Here is an 18,813-nt window from a genome sequence, read left to right on the forward strand (position 1 = left end):
ACAAACAGATGGTAGGGACTACACAAGCTTCCTCCCGGGTTAGTGACATCACTAACCCTAAAATTTACATAAACCCTGCCCCCGGGAACACGCAACAAAAGGTGGTGAGGCCATGTTGAGAATTTATAGATTATTATCACAGAATATGAAGAGTTGAAGATTGTTTATTCCACATCAACTACATAAATTCATCAACTAACCATTCAGGAACATCTTGATTCCTTGTTGATTTCGTACATTTACACACAAACTGACCAGCAAACGCAACTTTCGGAGGCCATCTTTTTTCCAGCTCAACTGTCACAGAATGGAAAGCAGCACAGGATTGTGGGATATCAAAGGCAGCGAAGGATACATATATGCTGCCTTCAAAAATCGATCAGATGAAGGTATCTAAGGAAACAGGAAGTGAAGCTAACATTAGATACGGACATGTCTTGATGGCTTCCTACCTTGAAATGTGTCCTCCGAAGGCAGCATTTTCCAGGTTTTGGACGCAGCCAGTGAGTCACATCGTTGCACAGGAAACGCAGAGTTGCCACCATGGCGAGTGATAAAAATGCGTTCCAGTGCTGGAAATTAAAAAAATAATTTCATCCAAAAATTTGAAAAGGGTGCAAATATAACAGTTCAGTGCAAAATTTGTTTGCCAAATATAAAAAATGCTTTCGACATCGAAGGCTTCAAAGTCCAACCTGAGGAAGCATCTCCTATGATGAATGTTAACCTGAAGCGCCACCTAGTGGGCAAATCTCTCTATTAGAATATAACTTTATTAAAAACAACAACAAAAAAAAACAATACCATGCATGTTTTGACAGCTACGCACTGTTTGGGTTGCCAGTGCGTATGAAACTAGAATCTATTCTAGTTAGTGAGAAATAATTATTAGGCCTTGTATAGGCATTTTCCCTTCAAACACACATAGTGGTAAAAAGAATAGTATGCTATGCAGATTTTTTTATATATATCATTAAGAAGAAAAATCATGTTTTTCACTACAGTATAATGATCTTTTCTCTTAAATATAACAAAATATTACAATATCTGTTTTTTAGAGGTTGTTTGAAAATTATTAAAGGCACACCATGTAGTTTTTTTGCCGCTAGAGGTCACCTATTCAAAACAAAGGCATAGCTTGATGACGCCAAGATTGAGTGGTGTGGATTCATGGGAGATGTCGTCTTCACTTCTACAGCCGGTGGAAAAGAATCCGGGACTGGGACTCATCACGTTCATGGATGAGATTATTAACATTACTTTAGTATAAAGCAGAGCAGGGTCGAGTGCTGTTGGAGCTGAACGAGGCCGCTGAAGCGATTACTAATGAGAGACGAGTGTGACATACGGCTCGACAGCAGTGGAGCTTTTATTATGACGTAGACGAGCACGATATTAGGCATGGTAAAACATGGTACTCGCGGTAAATCAAGAAAAAAAGATTTAAACTAACTGTGTTGAGCTATATAACAATGATTCGTTTAGATGAATGTATCCAAACAGTTGCTCACCTTCTCTAATAAAACACATAATCTTTGGTATTTCCATGGTTTCTACAAAATAAAACGAAAGCGAGGATAATGCGAGTATGATGTCATTGATAGGCGACACATGGACACGATCTGTGTCCTTTTTAAAATGGCTTATTTCTCTGGATTTAACCCTTTCATGCATGGTGTCCACATTTGGGGACAGTTAATTTAACTCCATTTAGGGTTCATTTGTCTTGGTAATTCTCTCCAAACCACTTGAGGGCAGTGTCAGTAGATTGACAGCAATATTTTAACAGTGGCTACTGTCTTGTAGCCCAAATATTCATTGCTTGATGACATCATTAATCCAAGATGGCTGACAGCGATAGCCATGTGCCAAATGCCCCAGGCATATCTGTGAAAAACTGTGAAAAACTGTGGACGTCATGCAACAGTGGAGTCAGATTGCATAAAGTCTGATTTCTGTACCCTGCTAGTATATCCGTTCTGTTTTTGCAAATATGTTTTGAATTGTCTTATATTGTAATAAAACAGACATTTAACAAATATATCAACATAAATAACCATTAAAAATGACATATTATTATCCTACCAAACAGGGACACCACAGGTCAAGCACTCAGTTCAGAATAACAGAGAATATCCCAGAGGACAGTGTGTGTGACAATGACCGCACTGATGAGGAGTGTGTGCCAGCAAAGCCCAGTCCATATTGCTATTAGGTTTCCACATATAACTAGCATTATAGTTCCTACACTATGTGTTTTATCGTTGTTATATTGTAATATTAATGTTTTAAATATCTGAGCTGTTATGCATAGCATAAAATGATATAATAAAAGCACAATATTCCATATTGTCATCTGTGGCTTTTTGTCCCATTTTACGCCTTTGTTGCATGGTGTCCACATATGTGGACAGTTAAATAATTTTTAAATAAAACTGAATTTTGTAAAAATTTAAATGGATTTCAATTTTACACAAGTCAACAGGTTTTTGGATGTTGTAATCCAAAAATCTTACATATTGTTACATATAAACATTCTAGAAATTTAGAAAAGTAATCCAAAAATGTAATCAGTCACATTACTTTAACAAAGTAATTGAAAGAGTTACACTACTTGTTACATTTTAAAAAGAGTAACTTTTAATCTGTAACCTGTTATACAGTAACCTTGCCAACACTGATAGTCAACAACAGAATGTGTTAAAGGGACCATCAAAATAAAGTGAAACCAAAAACTGTAATAAAATGGCAAACAAAAAATGTATCTCGCTGGTTTAAAATGTAATGTAACGAGGTCATGTTCTGAATGTCCATCATTGCACAATAGTCTGTCACATGCTATTAGAATATTTAAATAAATGTTTGAAGCCTCATAATATTTGTTCTTGTATAGGAGAAGATTCATTTAATCAATATGCATGTGTTTTTCTGTGTTCATATAACTATTATGCTTATGGAACATTGTGTTATTTAGAACTGCGGACAGTAACTGGTCAAATGTGTTAGAGGAATTTGGGCCTAGAGAAAATAAATGTGTGTCAGGCTTTGAATTTGGGAAGAGGAGCGACTGAATTAGTATTTGACATGCCAACGTCTTCACATGACCCAGGTCACCATACACCTAAATTAAAGGGGTTCAGGTGTAAAAGAGTATAATATATGGGGGTGTTTTCAAACTGTTGTACCATATGTGGAAAATTCCAGAAGGGTAGCTTTGACCCTGAAAGGCCAACAAAAGATATAAAACGAGAAGGATCATGGTGGGGACAGCTCACACTCTGCAGCCACTCTTTGAATGACTGTTGACTCTCTTTTTTTTTCAAGAAAATAAACCATTTATAAAGACAAATTTGAGAGGTTTGTCTCTTAAGATGGAGTTTAATTTGCCACAATATTCTCTACCAGATTCTAAAGCTGAAAGATAGGTTATTCTCTCTATAGCGAGACATACGAAAAACATCTCACTCAAAATGTAAGCTATAGCCAACACTGTGTATGATCTGTTGTCGACGTAGCCTACAATTATTGATGCTTATTGAATAAACAAATATTCAATTAACATTTTTGCCTTTACAAAGTTTAGCCTGTTTAGGGAGTTTGCCATGTCAAATGTTCTCTGAAAGTCTCAACTCGAAATTGGCTCTGAACTGATCTCAGGTTACACTGCTTTGACTCTCTCTTCCGTGACTCTCGCTTCTCACAAAACGAAAGTTAAAGTTCGCCATTCGCTCGAGCTGAAGGAAGGATGGACAGGACGCATCTGCTGAGGTATGGTCGACAAACTTAACGAAATTATGAAGAGAAGCCTGTTAGGAAAACATAAATGCTGCTTTTATCAGAGAATTGCCAGAATGTGTATTCAAGTAGGCTATAAACGCAATCGTGTAAAAGTGTTGTCTCGTGAATCTCGGAAACAGCGATTATTATGACGAACTACGTGCAAAGGCATTTGCGTGTTCTTTCTTTCTTTCTTTCTTTCTTTCTTTCTTTCTTTCTTTCTTTCTTTCTTTCTTTCTTTCTTTCTTTCTTTCTTTCTTTCTTTCTACCTACTTTGCAGTTTATATGTGGTAGTAGGCTAATAAAAACATTATTTTGGTTTTATGACAGTGACCAGGATGAAGCATACAATGGTCCATCATGTCCTGCTGGGTCTAATGCAGGTAATCAAAAATTATTTCCAAAAGATGTACTCAAATATCCCTAAACAACCTTCTTCCATGAGCAGTTTTATAGTCTATACGGTTACACTTTATTTTAAGGTGACTTTGTTACCCTGTAATTATTCAAGTACTGAGTAATATTAAGTAACTACATGTAGGCTATAGGGTTATTTATATATCTGATTATGCATAATTTGTACTACATGTAACATCCACTGATCAGGCATAACATTATGACCACTGATAGGTGAGGTGAATAACACTGATTATCTCTTCATCACAGCACTTGTTGGGTGGGACATATTAGGCAGCAAGTGAACATTTTGTCCTCAAAGTTAATGTTTTAGAAGCAGGAAAAATGGGCCAAATTGTGATGGCTAGACGACTGGGTCAAAACATCTCCAAAACTGCAGCTCTTGTGGGGTGTTCCCGCTCTGCAGTGGTCAGTATCAAAACCGATCCAAGGATGGAACAGTGGTAAACCGGCGACCAAGGCTCATTGATGCATGTGGGGAGCGAAGGCGAACTTGTTCAAGAAGTTCATGCTGGTTCTGATAGAAAGGTGTCAGAATACACAGTGCAATGCAGTTTACATTAAATTATGCAAAATTACAAGTTACTTAAAATAACTCTAAACCAAACTTTAATCCTAAACCTAACCGTATATAAGTATACACTCTATTACACTCTATCAAGGACAACTAAAATAAAGTGTAAGCCACATAACCACATTACATAATATTTTAACCGAAAATGTATAAAAACCTAAAATCACACCAGTTTCACTTCAACAAAAGCTTCATTCAGCATAGCATTGGCGAAGGATGTTTCCTGTTTACCATTCTGCTATTTCCTAACCTTTTTAGCACGTTTAAAGAAGACAGTATGGGTGAAATAAATTTGTGATGTACATTAAACAGATCCGAACGATGGGGCGACGGCTCCTCCTGCAGACTTGATGCCTGTTGTTCCTGGATATGAAAGTTTGGGGCCTAATGGTGAGAACAATTTCAGCAGCTTCATTTGAAACAGAGAGCAAAATGCTGGTAGTGAACATGACAGTGATTTGTTGTTACATCCACAGTTATTCCACCGTCAGATTTTGGATCGGTACAGCCTCAAGCCCCATCCAACGTTCCAGAAAGACACTTTGAGTAAGAACCCCAGCACTTACACAATAAAATGATATCAGTTTAAATCACTGGAATGATAAAATACATTGAGCTCAGCTGAGCATCAATTATAAATCTACAGCACATTCTTCGCTCACTATATTGGTGCATTAGTGCTTAAAATGCCCCAGTAAGTGGAAAGTGTCCCTGCCTTCACTGACTGGTTTTCTTGTCATGGCATGAATGCATGAATGAGGCAATTCCCGATTTATTTATTTACTTAACTCCACCTTGTTCCTTTGACATTGTTAGAACACAACAGCCATGGTTGGTTATGTATTCTGCAACATAATCATAACTAGTAGTGCAACATAAATGCAGCATAACCAGGTAACAGAAAGAAGAAACTAGAGTCAGCAAAGCATTTCCTGATCGATCATCCCCTCTCATGATCGTATTAGAATAGGAAACAACACAGAAATAAAAATAATAATAATAATAATTAAATACATTAATGTATAAATTATACAAATCAATGTAAGGATAATGAAAAGTAAATAAATTAATATTGCTAATTTAATAAATGCATCATTAAATAAAAAAACATTTATAAAGATTTAATATACATATTTTCTGTTTTTATTATAATTTTAGTTAAAGTTTTTGTAGTTTTGCTGTGTGTATTGTCATATTTATGTCATATTATATATCTTAAGTTTTAGATTTCGTTTTATTTATCTTAGTACTTCAACTTTTTTGTATTTTATTTTATTTCAGTTAAATGTAGGAAAAAAATAGTAAATCATGCACACAATATAATAATTAATTCCCTTGTTTGAAGAAAATTGTGCGCACGGTATAATGAATCGTTCCCCCGTTTTAAGTAAATTGTGTGCACAATATAATTTGTTCCCTCGTTTTCTAAATTGTGCACACGGTATAGTTTGTTCCCTATTTTTAAGTAAATTGTGCGCACAATATAATTAGTTCCCTCGTTTTACTAAATTGTGTCCACATAATAATTTGTTCCCTATTTTTAAGTAAATTGTGTGCACAATAAAATTTGTTTCCCCGTTTTAAGTGAATTCTGCGCACAATATAATTTGTTCCCTCGTTTTACTACATTGTGCACACAATATAATAATTTGTTCCCTATTTTAAATTGCGCGCACAATATAATAAATCATTCCCTCGTTTTACTAAATTGTGCGCACAATATAATAATTTGTTCCCTTGTTTTACTAAATTGTGCACACAATATAATAATTAGTTCCTGTTTTTAAGTAAATTGTGCACACAATATAATTCATTCCATTTTTTAAAGTAAATTGCGCGCAAAATTTAATAAATCATTCCCTCGTTTTATTAAATTGTGTGCACAATATAATAATATGTTCCCTTGTTTTACTAAATTGTGCACACAACATAATAATTTGTTCCCTGTTTTTAAGTAAATGGTGCACACAATAAAATTTGTTCCCTCGTTTTAAGTAAATTGTGCGCATAATATAATAAATCATTCCCTCGTTTTACTAAATTGTGCCCACAGTATAATAATTTGTTCCGCTGATTTACTAAATTGTACGCATAATATAATAATTTGTTCCCTATGTTTAAGTAAATTGTGCGCACAATATAATTAGTTCCCTTGTTTTACAAAATTGTGCCCACAGTATAATAATTAGTTCCCTCATTATAAGTAAATTGTGTGCACAATATAGTTTACTCCCTCTTTTTACTAATCGTGCGCACAATATAAACATTTTTGTTCCCTTGTTTTGAATTAACTACTGTAAAACGTGACCACGATTCAGTAAAACAAGGGAACAAATTATTATATCGAGCACACGATTTACTTAAATGTGCAGTGTGTAGTATTTATGAGGATCTATTGACAGAAATGCAATATAATATAAATAACTATGTTTTCATTGGTGTATAAAGACCTTACATAATGTACCGTTTTTATTACCTTAGAATGAGCCATTTCTATCTACATACACCGCGGGTCCCCTTACATTGAAATCGCCATTTTTGCGCCGTCATGTTTCTACAGTAGCCTTAAACGGACAAACTTCTCTACATAGCGCTAGTCACTCTCTGCTGTCTCCGAACGACAACATCTTTGTCCTGTGTCGGCCACTGTAGCTTCTCTGTGCTTCGAAAGGGAGGGTTGAGCAGTGCGTGATTTCAATTCACCACTAGATGCCGCTAAAATTCACACACTGCACCTTTAAAACAAGGGAACAAATTAGTAACTATTTAAAAAAATATATAATAATTTTCCTGTATGTCATGTGAAGGGCTACATAAAAATGGATAGTTCCCCCCCAAAATTACAATTTTGTCATTATTTACACACCCTAAAGTTGTTAAACCTGAATGAGTTTCGTTGTTCTGTTGAAAACAAAAGAATTTTGAAGAATGTGGGTAACCAACTATCTATCTATTAATTCGTTCATTTTAGCATGCAGAGGTGTAGGCGTGGGGTGGGGTGGCTTGGTTAAAATGGCCTTTCCGTGTTGGGGAGGGGGGTTGTTGGTTGGTTGGTTGGCTGGCCCGGTTGTAATCACATTGCGGTTCAATTGACCTATCGGTAAGCCCCGCCCCCCTTAGTTACTGTTGCTAACTCGGACAAACAAACGGAGTTGCTATATCTTACAATGACAGCTGTCAGTGTGAAAACCTTATCCTAAGATGTTTTTGGACATAGAATGTAGCGTATATCCCATCCGAATGATGGCCAAACTTGACTGATGGTTTATACAAGTTTATTATGTCCTTTTTCACTCCAAAAAATAATCGTAAGAGCTGAACAAAGCATAAGGAGTGCGCATTAACGTCTCATTCACAAGCTCTCTCTCTCTCCGCTTCTCTCTGTTGCATTAATATTAACATACACAGCAAATTACACAAAAACACTCATACATCTAACAGTAAACAAACATATACACAGAGCTTATGACTTTTCGAGGGTGCAGTTAATAACTGTAAACTTTGTATCCGCAAAACAACTCCGATAAACTGCGTGCAAGTTCTTCCTTTCACTACCCGTCCCGTAGACTATAATACCCATCAAAATAGGAGTCCTCCTTAGTAAGACAGATAATGTAGACCTTAAACATATCTAAAATTAAATTAATTTACATATAACCAGTTTAATGTGGAGAGGCACTGAAATGTAGACCTTCGTGTTTCTGACCTACGGTGTTACATGACGTGAGAACAGTTAGTTATAACGGTTTGTATGTTAGCAGGGACTTTAATCATAACTTAATGAGAGTATGACAAACAGAAAATCCTCTCAGGATCCCTGGAATCAGTGTTATAGTACCTCAGGCACGACATTTTAGCATTTTTGTAGCATAAACACCATCAAACCGATGAGAGCTTCGGATTTTCCAATGTTTCTCTATGGCGCTGACACCTAAAGATGCCCGAGTTCCGGTCCCAGCGCAACTGATACTCAACTGCTATTGGCTCATCTGCGTTCGAGGGGAGGGGCTTACCGATAGGTCAATTGCGGAAGTCAAATGTCTGGTAAATGAATGGTCAAAAGTTGCAAACCCAGCTAAAGTTCACATGTCATGTCCTCAGCATTCCTGCAATCGGTGAAGAACTGGCACAGGAGGCCTTTACAAAATATGTCACCAGCAAATGCTGTTACGGCTCTAAACCAGCCAAAGAGATGGTGTTCACGGACCTGCAGTCCCTCAACACATATCGGGTCAGCATCAACATTCAAAAGCATCACATCAGACTATATATAAGGTGCCATGCTCACACATGCTGAATGTCTGTCTGTCCTTATAGTACCGATTGGAGACTTTTACAGAGTCTAGAACCACAGAGTGGGACAGTGAACCATACAATGGTAAGTAGAGTCACATTTTCATTCTCAACTACTGTATATATATATATATATATATACTAATTGTCACTTCATTCATTGATCAGGTCAGGTGGTGGATGGATTTGGAGTGGCCCCCGGTCCGTGGAGTATTCCTGTGCCCATCCCTTCCCTCTTTAAAGACTGCGAGAAAGCCATCCGCGTTCCTCACACGTCTACAATCAAAGTAACATTTCAGTCTTCCATTCATCACAATAAATGAACAATTCATCTTGATTCATTTTTTATGTTAAATTTTAAATTCAGGGTTGTCATTCATGCCTGAATCTCGGAAGATCTGCATGCGGAAGATGCGTAAATTCAGGCAGGGTAAGTATGACGATCACATGTCGTTTTTGATATTCCGTTCTGTATTTTCTCTCTATTATTCATTAATATTTCTATTATTACAGACTCGATGTGGAGCCTGTAGTGGCATAGGTTGGACTCAGTCCAGTGAACGCCACCGCTGTAGGGTGTGTCAGGGCTCTGGCATGGTTAGGTATGGAGTCCTCTGTTTTTTAAATAGAGAAAACACTGTACAGCTTGATTTTTTATTTATTCCATTTGATATGTCTTAGAAATGTTGTCTTTGCTCCTTTTTTGTGCAAAGTTTAAATACAAATGCATCACTCCTACAAATAATGGTTCTTTATTGGCATGTATGGTTCCATAAAAAATCTTTAACATTCATGGAATCTTTCCAGTCCACAAAAGGTTCTTTATAGTGGAAAAATGTTCTTTAGATTTTTAAAATGTTCTTCACACTAAGAAAAAAAAGTGTTCAAAGCTCACAACGAATTAATATAAAATCAAAATAGTCTTTATTTACATCCACAAACTAAAAACTAACTGGAGACAAACGTAACACAACCACTTAACTGAGACGAGAATGGACAAAGAACTGAACAAAACAGGAAGTATAACACTGCGTTCAAGGTTGGACGTGGGGATATCCCAGTGTTGGGGAAAGTAATGAGTTACAATATTGCATTACTAATTAATTGCATTACTTAATTACTTTTTATGGAAAGTAATGCGTTACGTTACTTTTGCATACATTTTTTCACGTAGACTGACCTTGCTTGTTTGTTTTTTTTAAGAACACAAATGTTGTTTAACTAAAGTCATTTTTGCTAATTTGTATGGTTGAATTGGATCATCAAAGACATTAGTTAATAAAGTGAAATTAAATACATAAAGTACATTTGTGTTATTTAACATACACCGACCAGGCATAATAATATGACTGATTATCTCTTCATCAGGGCACCTGTTAGTGGGATATATTAGGCCGCAAGTGAACATTTTGTCCTCAAAGTTGATGTGTTAGAAGCAGGAAAAATGGGCAAGCGTAAGGATTTGAGAGAGTTTGACAAGGCCCAAATTGTGATGGCTAGACGACTGGGTCAGAGCATCTCCAAAACTGCAGCTCTTGTGGGGTGTTCCCGGTCTGCAGTGGTCAGTATCTATCAAAAGTGGTCCAAGGAAGGAACAGTGGTGAACTGGCGACAGGGTCATGGGCGGCAAAGGCTCAATGATGCACGTGGGGATGCACGTGGTCCGAGCAAACAGACGAGCTACTGTAGCTCAAATTGCTCAAGAAGTTAATGCTGGTTCTGATAGAAAGGTGTCAGAATGCACACTGCATCACAGTTTGTTGTGTATGGGGTTGCATAGCCGCAGACCAGTCAGGGTGCCCATGCTGTCCACCGCCGAAAGCACCAACAGTGGGCACGTGAGCATCATAACTCATCCACAGAGCACTGGAAGAAGGTGGCCTGGTCTGATGAATCACGTTTACCAGGGGAACACATGGCACCAGGATGCACTATGGGAAGAAGGCAAGCCGGCGGAGGCAGTGTGATGCTTTGGGCAATGTTCTGCTGGGAAACCTTGGGTCCTGCCATCCATGTGGATGTTACTTTGACACGTACCACCTACCTAAGCATTGTTGCAGACCATGTACATCCTTTCATGGAAACGGTATTCCCTGGTGGATGTGGCCTCTTTCAGCAGGATAATGTGCCCTGCCACAAAGCAAAAAAGGTTCAGGAATGGTTTGAGGAGCACAACGAGTTTGAGGTGTTGACTTGGCCTCCAAATTCCCCAGATCTCAATCCAATCGAGCATCTGTGGGATGTGCTGGACAAACAAGTCCGATCCATGGAGGCCCCACCTCGCAACTTACAGGACTTAAAGGATCTGCTGCTAACCTCTTGTTGCCAGATACCACAGCACACCTTCAGGGGTCTATTGGAGTCCTTGCCTCGACGGGTCAGGGCTGTTTTGGCCGCAAAAAGGAGACCAACACAATATTAGGTCATAGTTTTATGCTTGTTTGGTGTATTTAATAATTGCTGGTTTGCGAATGTATAAAAAGCATGAATCAGTCAATAAATGGGAAAACAAAGTAACTTGTTACTCAAGTAACATATTTTGTTGTAAATTTAAAAGTAATGCGCTACTTTACTTGTTACTTGAAAAAAGTTATCTGATCACATAACCCATGTTACTTGCGTAACATGCGTAATGCGTAACCTCAACACTGCCTACTTCAGACCTCAGTGAGTTCCAGGCAGACACATGTTGACCAAATGATGTCGCCATGACATGAGAGCATATTGTGTTTCTTTGTCAATTATGGCAAAAACTGAATAAAAACACTTTGAAAATAGCTGACTAAAAGCAAAAACGAAGGTATAAACCAGCGGGCGGGCCTGCCGGGCATAGGCCCACCCACTATGATGAATAGCCCCCCCCAGTTGATTATACAAATATAATATTTGTTAAATAAGTGTTGTTTTAATTATTTATTAATTAATTATTGATCTGTATTCCAGGTGTCATTCCTGTGGAGGAGTTGGTTCAATTACCTGCAAAACATGCATAGGGCATGGAAAGCTCCTCTGCTTCATCAAACTTAAAATTATATGGTGAGAAGACATGCAATTAGCACCACAAATCAGTACAAACAAGCTAATGTACTTTTTCACTTATTCATGATTTTTTTCTCCATACGTTTATCTTTTCAGGAAGAACAACGTTCACGTGGCTCTGATTGACAAGCGTTCGGGATTCCCTGTTGAACGTCTCGAACAAATTACTGGAGAGAAACTTCTAACTGATATGGCTCCAATGGTGAGCATAAATGGCATGGTGCTTATGATGCCTTTGTTATTTATTTGTTCACACTTGACGTCTTTTTTGACAAGAAAAAGTTGACAAGAGCGCTCTTTTAGTAAAAAAAAAAGCTGGCAGCGTTTGGTTCAAAATAGCAGCGCCTATTTGAATATTTTATCTGCCGTTTTCGGAGTTGGGAGATCCAGTCGATCAAGGGGCACTCAGCGCTCATTAACCCCACCGAGAGCAGCTTTTCCTGGGCTAGTCCTTCTGACGTCTGCCGCTGGCTCTGATGTCGCTGTAGTTGTTAAAGGGTTAGTTCACCCAAAAATGAAAATTCTGTCATTAATTACTTACCCTCATGTCGTTCGACACCCGTCAGACCTCCGTTCATCTTCGGAACAGAAATGAAGATATTTTAGTTGAAATCTGATGGCTCTGAAAGGCCTCCATTGACACAATGGCACGGTTCACTCTCAAGACCCTTAAAAGGTACTAAAGACGTCGTTACAAAGTCCATCTCACTACAGTGGTTCTAAAATAACTTTATGAATCGGCGACAATAGTTTTTGTGCACAAAAAAACCCTAAATAATGACTTACATAGTGATGACGATTTCAAAACAAGGCATCATGAAGCTTCGAAGCGTTATGAATCAGCGAGTCGATTCAGCGGTTTGAATCGCCAAATTTCAGCAGTTTGGCGGTTTGACACGCGATCCGAATCATCATTCGGCTCACTGATTCATAACGCTTCGAAGCTTCATGATGCCTTGTTTTGAAATCGTCATCACTATGTAAGTCGTTATTTAGGTTTTTTTTGCACACAAAAACTATTGTCGCCGATTCATAAAGTTATTTTTGTAACTTTGTTATCTTTGACTTTGTAACGACATCTTTAGTACCTTTTAAGGGTCTTGAGAGTGAACCGTGCCATTGTGTCAATGGAGGACTTTCAGAGCCATCAGATTTCAACTAAAATATCTTCATTTCTGTTCCGAAGATGAACGGAGGTCTTACGGGTGTCGAACGACATGAGGGTAAGTAATTAATGACAGAATTTTCATTTTTGGGTGAACTAACCCTTTAAACATGAAATATAATTCGTCTTGTGTAGATCTAACAGGCGATCTTTGGTCTCATGGATCTATAATTTGTTCCCTGGAAAATCGTTTAGGCTGAGGGCAAAGTGAAGTTTCATTACTTTATATTTTTAGGCTATTTAACTTTACGTTACCGTTGTAGCCTACTAGTGCTGACGGAGCGAGGGTTGGGGTGTGGAAGGTGGGGATTATTTTTTTTTATGGGGGTTGGATCGGAGGGTTAGAGTTCAGTGATGCGTGGTGTAAAAAGAAGAGAGGGATGGCAAGGTCTGGAGGGAGTTCAGCTTCCAATTGATTAATCATTTGACAGCCCTAAAATTATATAATTTAATTTAAATTATCATTTAGCTCCAAGCGTTGCACATTTGGTATGGAAAATGTAAAGTTAAATACAGAAATACATTGCCATTTGGCATATTATATTTCAAATTAATTATTGCTACCCATGTGCTTCCATACACATGTAGCTCTAGGGTTCAGGATATATACTAAGTGGTCAGAATATAATAATATATAAATGTATTTTTAAAAGAAAATGAAGGTGTATGTTATATATATGGTATGTTGTAACGCAAAAGTTACATTTAACATATATGTTTAAATTATATGTTAAAACTAGTGTAGGAAATAGCAAATGTAAATTATAGTGCTGCCAAATGATTAATCGCATCCAAAATAGAAGTTTGTGTTTTCATAAAATATCTGTGTACTGTGTATAATTGTTATGTATATATAAATACACACACATGTGTGTATTTATTTTAGAAAAATTTGCTGTATTTATGTTTAAAATATTTATATTTGTATATAACATAAATTATATAAATATATATATACAGTATTTACATGCAAATATTTTTAAATGTATACATGTATGTGTATATATATATATATATATATATATATATATATATATATATATATATATATATATATATATATATATATATATATATATATATATATATATATATATACACACATAATAGTTATACACAGTACACATACGTATATTATGTAAACACAAACTTTTATTTTGGATGCGATTAATCGTGATTAATCGTTTGACAGCCATAAAATTATATAATTGAATTTAAATAATCATTTATCTCCAAGTGTTGCACATTTGGTATGGAAAATGTAAAGTTAAATACAGAAATATATTGCCATTTGGCATATTATATTTCAAATTGAATATTGCTACCCATATGCTTCCATACACATGTAGCTCTAGGGTTTATGAAATATACTAAGTGGTCCGAATATAATAATATATAAATGTATTTTTAAAAGAAATTAAGGTGTATGTTATATAAAGTGTATAGTAACGTAATTAGTTACTCTTTTAGGGAGTAATGCAATATTGCAATATAATAAGGTTTTACTTTTAAAGGTAACTTTGCAACACTGAAAATAAGTGTAATATAAAATACACTGTAAAAAGTTTATTAGGCCTACTTAATTTTAAGGCAATGGGTTTCTTCACTTTTTTAAGTTAAGTCACTTTTTACAGTGTATAATATAAATATAATATTTAGATTTTTTTTGTATAATATGTAACACAACATTTTAGTGGAAAAAAATGCTTAAAAAAATGCATGATTTGATCCGTTTAAAACATTTAGGGTTCTTCAAATCGAATCGATTACGACAGTTACTATACTACATAACTTTGTTTGGCTTTGCCACTTAAGTTTCGACCCATCTCTGCAGGTTTATCCAGTTGTGGGTTTCCCGGACAGCTCTGTGAATGTAGCGTCTGAAAGTGCCGTGAGGGAACACCAGGCTCAGTTCTCCACCACTTGCCGTATTCTGCAACAGGTTGAGTAAAATTCATCTGATAAAACAAACCAATGCTTCTTATGAAACACCAAAATACATCTGTCTCTTTAAGGCCACAATCCTAGCCTCCTCTCTTCTGGGAATTAATGAAATGACCTCTTCCTGTTGGCTCAATCCCAAGGAATCCCTAAAGAAACCAGATACGAGCTTGCGGTTAATAGCAAGTTGTTTGTCATACTGTGGTCATAAAAAATCCCAGGATGTCCTTCGATAAAGAGTAGGGGTGTAACCCCGGCATCCTGGCCAAATTTGCCCATTGGCCCCTGTCCATCATGGCCTCCTAATCATCCCCATATATATATACGATTGGTATCATCCCTCAGTCTCCTCTCCACCAATCAGCTGGTGTGTGGTGGGCGTACTGGCGCAATATGGCTGCCGTCGCATCATCCAGGTGGATGCTGCACATTGGTGGTGGTTGAGGAGATTCCCCCCTTCTATGTAAAGCGCTTTGAGTGCCTAGAAAAGCGCTATATAAAAAAAATGTAACAAATGTAACAAATGTAACTTTGTGTTTTCTTTATTTTCCAGAGGCAGACCATTGAGCTAATTCCCATCACACGAGTGCATTACACCTGGAATGAAAAAACCTACATTTATTTTGTATATGGAACTGAACACAAAGTGTACACCAAGGATTACCCTGCGAAATGCTGTTGTTGCTCCATCCTCTAAACATGCCGTATAGACTACTTTCAGATGTTAAAAGAGCTATAATATCATCTTCATATGAATGATTATAAAATCAGGCATTTATATATACATAAGTTTATATCTTAAAATTGGGAATTTGCAATTCGGACTTTAAAAACTTGCAATTGTGACTTTTTTTTCTCTCTCAATTCCGAGTTTATATCTCACAATTCTGACTTTTTCCCTCATAATTGTGAGATCTGAACTTGGAATTACGAGTTATAAAGTCAGAATTGTGAGATAAAAACTCACGGTTCTGTAAAAAAAAGTCTGAATTGTAATATACTCACAATTCTGAGGGGGGCAAAATACAGAATTTTGAGATATAGGCCTACATGTAAACTCGCAATTGAGAGAACAAAAGTCATTTTGTGAGATAAAAAGGTCACAATTACCTTTTCATTTGTTGTGTTCTTTGGCAGAAAGAAGCTTCAGTTCATTGGTCATTTCCATTGCACAATAATGAAAAATATCATATCTGGACACTTTTTTTTATCACCTTAAAGATAGGCTTCATTTTATTTTTACCTTTGATTTTGGTGTAACATATTATGCTACAGTAGGCTATATTGTTGCTTGTCATATCTTTACTTTTGCTAAAAATGTAATTTCAATAGAATTTGAAACACATATTTTGATAGTTGTTACACCATATAGTTACACGATAGTTGAGTCCATTATGAAAGTGTACTGGTACAATTTTTTACATGTAGTTATTAATGTTTTATATACTTTATCACTTATCTTTGTGTAGGTCTATCATGTGCAGTCTACACACTACAAGCTGATACAGTCTTAAAGTGATAATTTACCCAGAAAGCCATTTAAACGCGTTTATTCTGCCAAACATCGCATGTTGTGTTTCCCGGTCATACGGGTTTGCAACGACATGAGAGTGTGAGAAAATGTCAGAACTTTATTTTTGAGTAAACTGTGTCTTTAAGGATTCTGTAACTCCCGTGAGATGTAGCGCGCGCTTCAATAAACCAGGCTGCCAGAACTTTATTGTGGGCGTGTCTTCATTCCTGTCCAATTTCTCCAAGTACACCTGGCTGCAGCCTGCAGATCGAGGCGGGACTGCACGTGTCACCCCGCCCATAACACTTCTCATTGGTTAGTGGCAAAGTATGACGAAAATCGGGGCGGGGTTGCACCTGGGGCGGGAATGCACGACTCGTCCCGCCCGCAACTCATTGGTCAGTTGCGTCAAGTCTGAAGTCGACACCAAGGCAAACATGTGGTTGAAAATAATGCTTATAGTTTCTTATACTTATGAAGTACTACCATGTAGAGACCAAAAATGTGAATCCGTTAATTAGGCCTACTTATTATACCTGGTGATAATATATAGTAGGCTATCAAACACAATACATTGTAAATTTGTTAATTTTTGGAAAACGTTTTATGTAGCCTACTTTCCAAGCAAGAATCCAATTACATTGCAATCGCAATATAAAACGATACTCGGTTACTTAACGTAACCTCGGTTCTCTCTAGAAGAGAGAAGTTCCTTACGCATCGGGAAAGTATTCTTTCTTCGAGATTTCTGAAAAACCCAAAATTATCCTTAATTTTGTAACATTGTCAACGCAGTGCGGCAGCCTGGCAGACCATAGCAGGCTATTCCAGCGTGCTATTGGCTGCTCTGCTGGCAACTGCAGCAGCCTATCGGTGAGCCCGCGTGACGTGGCGACCAATGAGGGCGCTTCGCGCCCACCTGGCTTCATTTGCCTACAGGTGGGGCGTGGCCACGTGTATATAAGCAGGGCTCACGGGCTGCATATTCGGTTTTCGTAGTTCTGAAGCGTAAAAGCCCGCGGGGCGCACGGCAAGGAACGCAATACTCGTTCCCTCTTCTAGAGAGAACCGAGGTTACGTTAAGTAACCGAGTATCGTTCTCTTACGAGAGGTTCTCTCGTATTGCGTAAGTTCCTTACGCATCGGGAACACATTGTCAACGCCGTGCGCGCCTCGCATACAGCATATGTATCCCAGGGAACCGGGGACCATAACACTGCTCAGGCAGGGTGGCCGGTAAGGAAAACGGGCCACCACATATACAGACACTTTGTTCGAACTGACGGATGGTTACAACGGGTGGTTACAACACCCTGTCTTATGAATGAGGGAACGGCACCTGCCGGTCGCCTTCAAATTCACCACACCTTGTCTCATGAATGAGGGAACGGCAACGCCGGTCGCCTTCAAATTCACAATATCTTGTCATATGAGTGAGGTAACGGCACCGCCGGTCACCTTCAAACTCACAACAGCTCTTTTCGTAAATGAGGGAACGGCACCGCCGGTCTCCTTCAAATTTACATAAGCCTCGTACCGAACTTACTACCAGTATGTGAGCTATGTCTGCGCAGAATCACTGGGCAGAACCAACAGCCTTATTGAACTGATAACACTTTCGCCTGTAAGGCAGGAACTTCCAGATTGTAAAATCTCACGAACGTAGACGGGGAGGCCCAGCCTGCCGCCATACAGAAATCGTGGATGGAAATCCCTCTGGCCCAAGCCCACGAAGAGGCCATGCCTCTAGTGGAGTGTGCTCTGACACCTAGCAGGCACTGCAGGTGTTTGGAAGCGTAAGCTACTGCAATCGCGTCCACTATCCACCTGGACAGGGTCTGTTTCGAGGAGGCGAGACCTTTAGTGCGCCCTCCAAACGAAACAAATAGCTGCTCAGAACGCCTGAAGGCGGCGGAGCGTGTGAGTGGGGGACACGGGGTTTATAGTGCTTGTGTGCAGGGGTGAACACAGAAAAGTGGGCACATTTACTGCATTTGAAACACATACGGCGTGAGCCGTGCAACCAGAAATAATGCAACTTTTGTGATTTCTCTGGTTCGCCGTAAAAACGGCGGTTATTGACAGGCGAGAGGG

The 18,813-nt window shown here is 37.9% G+C and overlaps 1 protein-coding gene across 3 annotated transcripts; it reads left to right on the plus strand.

The window, feature by feature from the left end:
* The first annotated feature begins 3,692 nt into the window (after nucleotides 1-3,692).
* Nucleotides 3,693-16,925, plus strand: ssuh2.2 (ssu-2 homolog, tandem duplicate 2). 3 transcript variants are annotated; one of them, XR_013815756.1, is made up of 14 exons: nucleotides 3,693-3,768; nucleotides 4,108-4,160; nucleotides 5,081-5,158; nucleotides 5,245-5,314; nucleotides 8,870-8,999; nucleotides 9,086-9,146; nucleotides 9,230-9,348; nucleotides 9,429-9,491; nucleotides 9,575-9,663; nucleotides 12,005-12,097; nucleotides 12,197-12,302; nucleotides 15,100-15,207; nucleotides 15,760-16,048; nucleotides 16,153-16,919. XR_013815756.1 is itself a non-coding variant. In XM_079807149.1 (13 exons), the coding sequence occupies exons 1-13, from the start codon at nucleotides 3,746-3,748 to the stop codon at nucleotides 15,901-15,903; spliced, it is 1,137 nt and encodes a 378-aa protein (XP_079663275.1). In that variant the 5' UTR covers nucleotides 3,693-3,745; the 3' UTR covers nucleotides 15,904-16,925. The 3 variants fall into 3 exon arrangements, 2 of the variants coding, with proteins under 2 accessions (XP_079663275.1, XP_079663276.1); XM_079807149.1 differs by having other exon boundaries at nucleotides 15,760-16,925; XM_079807150.1 differs by lacking the exon at nucleotides 4,108-4,160 and having other exon boundaries at nucleotides 3,721-3,768; nucleotides 15,760-16,923.
* The last annotated feature ends 1,888 nt before the right edge of the window (nucleotides 16,926-18,813 follow it).

This window comes from Gobio gobio (genome assembly GCF_949357685.1).
Source record: "Gobio gobio genome assembly, chromosome: 24".
In the NCBI taxonomy this organism is placed as follows: domain Eukaryota; kingdom Metazoa; phylum Chordata; class Actinopteri; order Cypriniformes; family Gobionidae; genus Gobio; species Gobio gobio.